This window comes from Arvicola amphibius, chromosome 8 (genome assembly GCF_903992535.2).
Source record: "Arvicola amphibius chromosome 8, mArvAmp1.2, whole genome shotgun sequence".
NCBI classification, from domain to species: domain Eukaryota; kingdom Metazoa; phylum Chordata; class Mammalia; order Rodentia; family Cricetidae; genus Arvicola; species Arvicola amphibius.
In genome coordinates, this window is record NC_052054.1 from 3,677,219 (window position 1) to 3,687,759 (window position 10,541).

At 49.4% G+C, this 10,541-nt stretch overlaps 1 protein-coding gene across 1 annotated transcript in view; it reads right to left on the reverse strand.

Annotated features, from left to right (window-relative positions):
* Positions 1-9,545, reverse strand: part of Rps6ka2 (ribosomal protein S6 kinase A2) — a 142,988-nt gene extending 133,443 nt beyond the window's left edge. Inside the window, exon 1 of the mRNA XM_038338882.1 lies at positions 9,335-9,545. Within this exon, the coding sequence (XP_038194810.1) occupies positions 9,335-9,433 (99 nt within the window). The 5' untranslated portion in view covers positions 9,434-9,545. The remainder of the gene's footprint in view (positions 1-9,334) is intronic.
* Positions 9,546-10,541: the final 996 nt, after the last annotated feature.

The window sequence follows — 10,541 nt, forward strand, 5'->3', positions numbered from 1 at the left end:
CATCACCACAGTGTTGTAAAGCACAGAAGGCTGCTCAACTGCCACAGAAGGAATACACAGATGTGGGGTCACTGCCCATCACTACCCAGGCCCCATCACAGAAGGATGATACAGATGTGGGAATCACTGCCCATCACTACCCAGGTCCCACCCAACTACTCAGCAAGCTGTGTACCCCACTCCTTCCAAGCCAGGACCCTGCCAACCGAATCGCTTCCTGCCCGGCAGTTGTCTTCACACGCCTGCCATCACAGCTCACGGTGGCCCCTTGGCGGTTGCAGGGAGCTCCTTGGGTACAGAGATGAACAAACTGCTCCTCCACTGGAGTCCTTGTGGGGGTGACCCGGGTGAACGGGTTAGACAGACGGACCAGACTGGGATTGGGAGCAGGAGTAGGGAAGGAAAACGAAACTCATGAGGGTTGCGAGGCTTTGTTTGCTCACTGCAGACTGACACACACGCCTCTCCCCCGCACACAATGACCACGGCAGGTCTGCTCTGACATACAGCCCTTCCTTCCCACATCACTTGCCAGCTTCATCAGGACCCACAGAACCATACTGTCAAAGGAGAGAGTAAGATATATTCATGATCTCTGACAGTCACTGAACACATCTGCACAGGGTCCCTCTGCATGTCACCCTCAGGACCAACCACCACGTGGGATGGATGGCTCTTTCCACTTTTCTCTGGGGGTAGGTGTTGCAATCCTTCCACTGAGTCGCACATCGAAACTCCTGAATTCTGCTTTGCTACATTTTACAAATATAACTCACAGGCCCCCTTGTGATGCTGGGGCTCCCTGGGATGCAGAAAGTCCACTGCCCCGGCTGCCATTGGTCCAGCAGCTCAAAGGTCCAGTGCTCCACGGTGACAACTGACCAAACAGAAGCCAAAAGCTGAAGGTGTTCTGAAAATAAACTTCCTTTTTCTGTTTTGTCTGTTTTTCTTTCCTTTCAATTAGCTTCAAAGTCAACCTAGCCACCAGAATCATTTACCAAGGTCTCGTGTGCACCTCTGCAAGCCTGTCGTGGGTTACAGACACACCTTGTACCAGCCTTTCCGAGCTTCCTGCTTTGACAAAGAGCCTCTGGCTACCAGGGCCCACGTGAGCATGAATGGGCCTGGCAGCTCCTGCAAGGATCAGAGCCCAGCAGTGGGCACCTCATCCGTTCCCAGCACTAAACTCCCCTATTCCACCTCCTCTCCCAGAGACCCTTCAGGCAGTTCCTCAACCCACTTAGGCACTTTCCTAACAAGCAGCTGTCTTGCCTTTTTTGTGCTAATAAAGACATTGACTACAGGATGCTCCAGATGTAAACATCAGCAGACAGGATGTCATCTGACTTTCAGTCCTGAAAGGCCTGCTTGTCCTGGTCTAAAACACTCGAACTAACCCTCACCACAACCTTCCCAATAGAAGTCACTTCCCTTTCTATTATAAACTCAGCTACCCAGTTAATAAGTAAAGGGCAAAGACACAGCCCATCCATGGCATCTGTCCAGACATGGCCGCCAATCTCGCAAAGCCTCAAGTTGCAGTGGGGATCACTTGACCACTTCTGCGGGTTCTAGACCTGCATAGGCCAGTATCTATCTAAACTAAAGATTCTGAAAACACAGCAGGCACACCTTCTGTGGGTCTTCAGCATCCATGGCTTAGCTTTTCCCCAGTCCCACCCAGTGATGGCCTGCCTGCTCATTCCTGTTTGCTGTCTTAATCTCCTGAGTATATGTCTTTTCACCAAAGGAAACTAGAGTATTTCTGCCAAGACTCCATCCTTTTCATCCCTCAGCTTGGCCACACACACACACACACACACACACACAGAGAGAGAGAGAGAGAGAGAGAGAGAGAGAGAGACAGAGACAGAGACAGAGACAGACAGACAGAGAGACAGAGACAGAGACAGACAGACAGACAGACAGACAGACAGACAAAGGAAACCTAGACTGGACTTTAGCTCTGTACAGCCAAGGATGGGCCTGGACCCAGACCCTCCTGCCTCCACCTTCCAAGTACTGGGATTACAGGCATGTTAGAGGGGCCTTAGCGATGTTAGGCAAGCTCTCTGTCAGATGAGCTGCATTTCCAGCCCTAAACCTTCATTCTAAGGAAACTCAGCATGGTTGTAACCTAGGAAAGCCAGCTCTCTGGTGACAACACTCACCTGGGACAAATGTGTACTCAAATGGGGGGCGGCAGAGGAAGCTGGCAAAGAGAACCCTCAACAGAGGGTCTGGCCAGCATATGGGCACAGCCCCGTGGAATTTCACCAGGCCTAGGTCATCTCTGACTCCAGAGGCTTAAGTACCATCACTATAAGATAAACTGCCTTTTTTACAGTTGAAGAGGCAGGTACTCCAAAGGATTAAGTGAGTGAGCCAGCTGAAGGCAGGAAAACAGGAAGTGTGAGGCCAGCTAGTGAGGCAGCTAGCCAGTGAGAGCCAGGAACGCTGACGGCAGGTGTGCAGAGGCACAGCTGGCCCCAGGAGTGCAGAACTTCCTCTCCCGCTGCTGGAAGTGCAGCTGCTGACAGAGCCTGAGGACCTTTGCAAGCTACGGCTAGGGATTAAGCAGGATTCCATGACCAGTGGTATTGTTACTATGTCCTTTAGGGGACCTCAAGAAACTATGCAAATAACACCTAAACAAAGGCATGCATCCCTGACGGCCTGGCACACTGTGTGGTTCCCGCACATTCAGGCCCTGAGGTCTCGTGGGAGGTCCTAACGTCATTTATAGTCATGCTACAAAGGCACCATCTTCATCCACTTATCAGTCAGCATAAGCAGCACCTTCTTTTTTGTTGGGGCTGTTTTGTTTGTTTGTTTTTAACTTTTTCTTTTTTTTTTAAACAATCTTTTCATATTTTACATACCAGTCCCAGTTCCCTCTCCTTCCTCTCCTGTTTCCCCTACCTGACCCTCCCCATATCCTCTCCATTCCTCAGACTGTGAGACCGACCTCCCATGAGGCGTCAACAAACTCTGTCAAATCTCTTGAGGCAGAACCAAGGCCCTCCTCCCTGTATCTAGACTGAGCAAGGTATCCCTTCACAGGGAATGGGCTATAAAAGCCAGGTCATGCACTAGAGAAAAATACTGGTTCCACAGCCAGAGGGCCCACAAACTGCCCCAGCCATACAACTGTCACCCACATTCAGAGAGCCTAGTTCAGGCCTATGCAGGCTCCCCCGCTGCCAGTCCAGAGTCAGAGAGCTCACACTAGCTCGGGCCAGCTGTCTAAGCACCTTCTGTAGCTGGGGGTCACATATGATCAACTGAACACTGCCTACGTTTGTATCGGACCCAGTAGCTTAGAAGCCTACTTCATAGCAATCTCCTCATGGTCAACTCAACAGCTTTGCTAAGTGAAGCCTTCTCCGCAAACAGGATGACAGGAAAGAACGCAACAAAACATGGCCCCATAACTCTAAGTCTGCGCCGATCATTCGGAGAATTCCTCGAATCAAAGCAGCTTTGCTTTGCTTAGTCAACAGCACAGAGCCGTGGAGGAAAAAAATATATTTCTGGCTAAATTCCTAGATGCCAACTCCACCTCACATGAACAAACTTATCTCCAGTTTCCCCCACTTCAACGGGGTGCACACGCTCTACTGGCAGCCTCCAGAATAGAGGGTTGAGGCATAAAACACCAGCCGCCTGCACCTTTTCAAGGCCCACGAGCTGGATCCACAGCCTCCCACATCCTCCCTCCCGGCAGCACAGGTCCTGGAGACTCCCTCAGAAGGCTCCTTCCTCTCTGACCAAGTCCGCACCACCGTATCTGAGGAACTGGCATCCATCCTCCACACTGTGCTACCGAGGTCAGACAGGAGGACAGATGTCTCGTCTTCTACTTAATACCCCTTTGTTTCTACTTCAGAGTATGTGAAAAAAAGAAAATGGTTGAACTTCTAGTGAGTGGTGACTGCCAGTCAGTCTGTGGCCTCGTGGGAAGGGTGGTGATGGAGGCAGAGGAAGGAAAATGGGCAAAATCTCAAGAGTTTTGGTTGTATGTAATTTTGAATAAGCAAAAATATTTTTATAAGCATCTTTGATGAAAAGAGAAAGTATGCGGGGTGGGGGGGAACAGGACACTACAAAGACATATCCCAGACACAGTCACCACAAGTAAGGAATTAGTTGTAGTGTCTAAGAAATAAAATAAAGGGTGAATAGGCAAACGACCTCCACCATCATGGGCCATTTTCATTCATGGTCTCTCCTTCCTTCTTCCTTCCTTCTTCCTTCCTTCTTTCCTTCCTTCCTTCCTTCCTTCCTTCCTTCCTTCCTTCCTTCCTCCCTCCCTCCCATTTCCTGGTTGTCAAAAACAACAAGGACTCCCAGTATTTCTTAGGTACTTACTACTGTGAACAACTGGAAATTGCCTTCCTGGAAACTACCTAATCTAGAAAAAATTCTCTATTGATCACCAAGAATAAGAACTGTTCTTTGCACCTCTGCTGGAATCACCCTTAACATTTGCCCCCAGTCCCTTTTCTAACATTTGTGTGATTGTGACACCATGATGTGGGATTTCCCTCTGTATGCTGTGAATACCATTGGTTAATAAAGAAAACTGTCCTGGCCGGTTGATAGGGCAGAGTAGAACTCGGCGGGGGAAAACTAAACTGAATGCTGGGAGAAGGAAGGCAGAGTCAGAGAGAAGCCATGGAGCCGCCAGAGGGGAGGGATGCCAGCTGCCAGCTGGAACCTTGCCAGTAGGCCACGAACCTCATTGTAAAATATAAAATAACAGAAATAAGTTAATTCTAGGTGTAAAAGCTAGCTAGAAATATGCTTAAGCTATTGGTCAAACAGTATTGCAAATAATATAGTTTCTGTGTGATTATTTCAGGAGTCTGGGTGGCCGGGAACAAACAAGCAGTGTCTCCTACAACAACACCGTGTTTTCTTCTTTTTTTTCTTTAAAAGACTTGAGCAATTACAGTATTGTCATGTGAGAACACAGACGACCTTTGGTTATCTATGACCATGACAAACAATTCAGCAACTGATCTAAGTCGATCACTTAAATCCATTGACTTAAGAATACCACATGAATCACAGCACAAAAGTGGGCTTCTGTCAATTTCTTGGCCACTGTCACTAGATAGCAAGTTCATTTGAAGCAGAGACCATGGCTTTGTACCCTACCTGCTTACATCAGCATATGTTATACAGAGTAAGACTTTTTTTTCTCAAGAATGAACAATGGGGCAAATAAATAAGTGAAAGCCACTCAACAGTTTATCATCACCCAAAATCCCACCTTTTTTTCCTTATTTCTCACCAACTATCTTTTGGTGAAAATATCAGTTTCAGATGAAATGGTCCAAGTAATGCATCAGAGATCTCCCTGGCCCTGTTAATACTGAGGAACGGGCCATTCTGTAGGCAAGCTGACTCTCCATATCAGTACCTTTAGTGGATCAGATGAAATCTAACGCTTAGTAAATAACATCATCTTAAATTAATTAAAAAACTTTACTGCCTCTTGAGAGAATGTGAACCAGGAGTATAAGCATGTAGCACACCTTTGGGGTCTCTGGAGTATAAGCCTGCAGCACACCTTTGGGGTCTCAGATGGGGCTTCAGCAGCTCTCGAGCTCTCTGACTTGAAAACGGACACTGGAACATTTCTGTGCTCTGAATCCACCCTAGCTCAGGGCAAAGCGACCCACACAGGTAATGGATCCGTGGATAAGTGCAGCTGACTCACGGGCAGGCAGGCATGGTAAAAGGGGTTACACTATCCCTGCCAGAAGACGGAAACTCGTCTGAACAAATGCAGCCATCCTATCCTGTGGGCAGCTGACCTTCCCCTGGGCAGGCAGGAAGCGAACAGGAGCTTCTGGTTCCCAGGCAAGGCCTGCGCCACAGGGACAACAGTCGCCCTGTAGTCAGTAGACACCGGATAACAGGAAAACCACCAACAAACCTTGTCAATGTCAACAACTAACAGCGACTGAGCAGTGATCACCAAAACTCTAAACTGTCTTTCCATACACTCACTCACTAACCCCGGCATTATCTATCATTCCGTCTTGTAGCTCAGAAAGGGGCTTAGGGAAGTTAATGGTCTTTCTAGTCCAAAGGGAGTGGGACTCTGAGTGCACATGATCAGATCCACATAGAACTGTCTTAACTTCCAGAAAAGGTTTTCAAGGAAAAAAATTAGGCTTTGCAACACATTCCAAAATATTTCATTGGGTGATTACCTCTTAATAATGACAACTTTCTGTGTGCCTGAAAAACAGGAAACACCAATGGCTACACAGTCAGCAATGGCTAAAACTTGCTAACAACAGGCCCCAGTTCCTCCATGAGGGAGATTCTTTAGATCATCTCAGAAGAGCCTCCTGGGCCTCCACGTCTTCATTTGTAGCTGGACCATGGGATGAAGCAGTGGTAACAGGCAACTCCATAACTCTCAGTGCACAGCACCAGGGCCCTGCAGCCAAAGCCTTCTTGGGGACAGAGTCTCTGGGGAGCTCTGGGGTCTGACATCTGTGCCCACAAAGGCTATGCAAGGCTGTGGGCTTCCCTTCAAGAGTCTCTGGAACACGTCTGCCTTCAGCGGCCCACCAGCCAGATCGCTTAGATCAATGTTAATACAGAACAAAATATTTAAATGACCTTGATTTTAAGCAGAAATTCACAGTGTGTTTTCACATGTGATGAGGTAACTTGGTCTCCACATCCCCGAGTTTATTAAACACTGTGTTCTAAAAACAAAATTAATTTTAAACCAAATATTATAATTTTTTAACAAAGATAATACTGCTTCAAACTTGAATTTGCTGATAATTTCCTGTTTATATCATTAGACTTTGAGTTGCAAAGACAAAAACTTTTAGTTTTTCTGTATATCCTAAAGCAATTTTCATAGAATGAGTTTCTTTTTGTTCAGTGAATTCCCTTTTTCATTTGTCACAAACATAAATGCACAACAATGCAATACTTAATTCACCATCCCTACTGACAGGCCTTCCTGCTAAGTCTTACACTCTTGCTGGGCTCTTCTGACCCAAGGGTAACTCTCTACACACAAAGGACTGAGAAGGCACCTGGAGAAGTGTGAACGTCTGAGACTTGCTAGAATGCACAGAACCATCTACATAACACATTCCCAGGGAAACGAGGATCCTGAGGCCAGAACACCTTTTGATGACATTATCTGAGATCTGCACTGTCCAGAAACAGCCTCAACTCACCCCAGGTCCTTAGCAAACATCAACAGAAGAGTGGGCAAGCTTTGAAGAAGACCCTTCATTCTCAGGGTCTTTCCCCTGTGCAACAGAAGAAGGATAGCAGAAGAAACATCAGATGGCAGGAAACTGGGGGGGGGGGGATCTGTGCAGCACACACCTATGCATCTTCACTAGCCTGTGCTGTAGCACACAACACGGCATCAGGTGCATCCACAGGGAACATCCACCTTACTGACGGAACACACTGCTTTTGTAGCCACTTAAAAAACTGTCAAAATTTTACTCTCTCTTTCTCTCTCTCTCTCTCTCTCTCTCTCTCTCTCTCTCTCTCTCTCTCTCTCTCTCTGTGTGTGTGTGTGTGTGTGTGTGTGTGTGTGTGTGTATACAAGTGCAACAAGTGCACCGCAGCGCCCCTCAGAAGACTACCATGGGATTCAGTCCCCTCCTGTCGCCATGTGTCTCCTCTGGGGATGGAACTCAGGTTGCCAGCTCGGCAGGAAGCACCTTCACCTACTGAGCCATTTCTGCCCAACTTTCTCATCCCGTTGACCTGCACATCTACAGGTTTATATAGGAGCCTTAGAAATGGTATTTTCACACTGAAAACAAAACAAACAAACAAACAAAACTTTCTTTTTTTGCTCCCAACATGCACACACCTCGCCTGCCATTGTATTTTGGAGGACTTTTCATAGCCCAGTTTGTTCCTCTTTGCTGAATCAGCACACAGGCTTCTAGAACACTCAGGGACCTTCAAGCACCCTGTAAATGGCACAGAGAGTTTGCTCACGGAGATGTAATGGCAAAAGCAATGGCCCAGAGACAAGGAACAGCATGATAACTTTGGCATTGTGGTGAAATAGGAGATACAAACATATCTGATAGGGAGGTAACTACTTCTGCAATTTCTGTTCTTGTTGGCTAGATTCTGCAGAGTCCCCAGAAAAATGAATTTTTGCTTAATTTCTCTCTTCATTAAATTTAAAGACCCCTTTCCATTACCATATACATAATTGCAAATGTCCAAAATTCAATGTTTTGTTCTCTGAGAGATACTCTAGGCCCTTTGATTCTGAGCTGGAATTAAGCAAAAGAAACTTTTTCAACAAGCAGTTCCTTGACACTTTCAGTACTATCCCTGGCATTACTGAAAGAGTCCTGGATCATCACAGAGCCCCTTGCCTGTGGGTAATGTACTAAGGCTGAGACAAAGAAATCCAAAATGAAATCTATGACATTGCTCCTAATGGAACAACCACACACACCCCAGTTCCGTGGGCCAGCCCTGAAGCAGGGGCATCTGTGCTCCATGGAATCTCGAGGTCAGTTGCCAGCCTTCCTTCACACACTCCGCTTAAGCAGGTCACGGCTCTGCCATCTATGGACTCCACAATGTGGTCTGGACACTGGGGTGAGGAGAGAGCTTAGTGTTAAAATGAAAATCACCGTTAAAACACAGACGACAGGCTATGAACACCCACAGAAGAAAAGAAGAGGGACCTGCAAAGGTCAAGATTTTCCGGCGTCCTTCGTGTTTCAGAGCCAACCTATCCCAGAGCTGAGGCTATAGGGAATTGCATCAGGCACTCCACCTCCGAGCGCCAGAGTGCACTTGCACGAAAGGAACCTTCTTTACTTGGTCAACTCTACACTGATCTCAGAAACCCTGATACACTGGATACACAGTACCATACCCAAGACAGCACAGGCGGGCGCTGGAGGCTACAGAACTTGGGAATCGCGTGGAGCCTTCCAGAGAACCCCCACACCACGAGGCAACCCAGCTGCACGGGCCGCACCCCTCCTCAAGGGAGTGACCCCGAATCCTGTGCACACAGGAGCACTAGAGAGAAATTCACTGGGGTAGATTTCAGCCGCAGCAAGGACCCGCTCTGTGCAGGTGTTGTGAAGTGCCAATATTTGGAGCCGATTTGATAGGTTTTAATGACAACTGGACCAGTTTTCAAATAACTTCCCACGTCACACTCGGGTCTGGAGTGATGATGTACAAGACTGTGAGAAGGATTTCGGTGGCCAAACGCCCTCCGGGTTCCACATGCCCACGAGGTGAGGCGGGGACCCGCATCCTGCGCGCTCCCGGGGAGGGCCTTTACCTCAAGGCGACTCAGACTGGAGCTCTTGGAACGCGACTTCTTGCGCAGGTACACGGAGAAGAACCTGCGCACCGTGAACTTCTTCATGCTTAGCTCCATCGCCCCGCGCCCAGCTGCCAGGAGCCGTAGGGCCGGCGGGCGCGCATCCCTGGCGCATCCCAGGCCGGACAGCGCGCGGGCGGGCACGCGCGCCGGGGAGCCCGACGCGGTGGCCCTAGGCGCGGATGCGGTCTGCGAGCACAAAGGGCAGGCCTCGCGGGCCACCGGGCCGGGCCCCAGGATCGCTCCCGCGGCGCCTTCGCCTCTGGCCAGGAGTACCAGCTCCGGGCAGCCCGCCCCGCCCATAGACTACGCCCAGCGCCGTGCCGACCAAACAGAGAGTGCTTCCGCGCCACGCCTACACGCCCACCCACCAATCAGTGTCCACAGCAGGCGCTCTTTCTCCTTCAGCCCCATAACCCACAGTGGACAACCCCACCCTCGACCCGCCCACCCCCACTAACTCCAATCAGCTCGAGCCGTCCTGCCCAGGGGCGTCGTCCCCGTCACCGCCTCCAATCAGCGCCCGTTGCCCACTCCTCCTTCTCCTACTACTCCTGCCCTCCGAGAACGGCACACTGCGGTGTCACCCCGCCTACCTCCCCGCCCACTGCCACGGCCGCCAATCAGCGCCCACGCCCTTGTGTGCCTAATCAGCCTCTCCTGCTTGAAGCGCGCGGCTCTGGTCCTGTCTCTGGTCTTGTCCGTCTGAGCTGTTGTTTTCTCCTCCGGACACTCCTGTCTACTTGGACCCCACAGTGTGGCATCCTGCTTTTTTCTTCGCAGAGCAAAACTTTAATGGCTAGAGACCACGCGTGCTAGAAAAGCACCCCAGGAGCTACTCTCATCCAGGGTCGCTCATCCAGCTGATCCCTGCAGCCCCTTCTCTGAGAGCCATAGGAAGAAGACCCCGCCTGCATCTCAATGTCAGCCGCCTTCCCCCTGCTCACAGTGAGGACGCCTCACGTGGCCGGGGCCAGCAGCTGAGAACAAAGGCTCACATCCGCTCTCTGTGACCTCCGGCTCCATTTATAGACAATTATCCACACAGATGACTTATCAGGGCCAGCAGCAGGAACATCCTGAGGGGCAATCATAGCCTATTTTAACCTAAGTCCAAATGATCTTCCTAGACACCCAAAAAGAAAGGCTGACTTAATAAATCCCT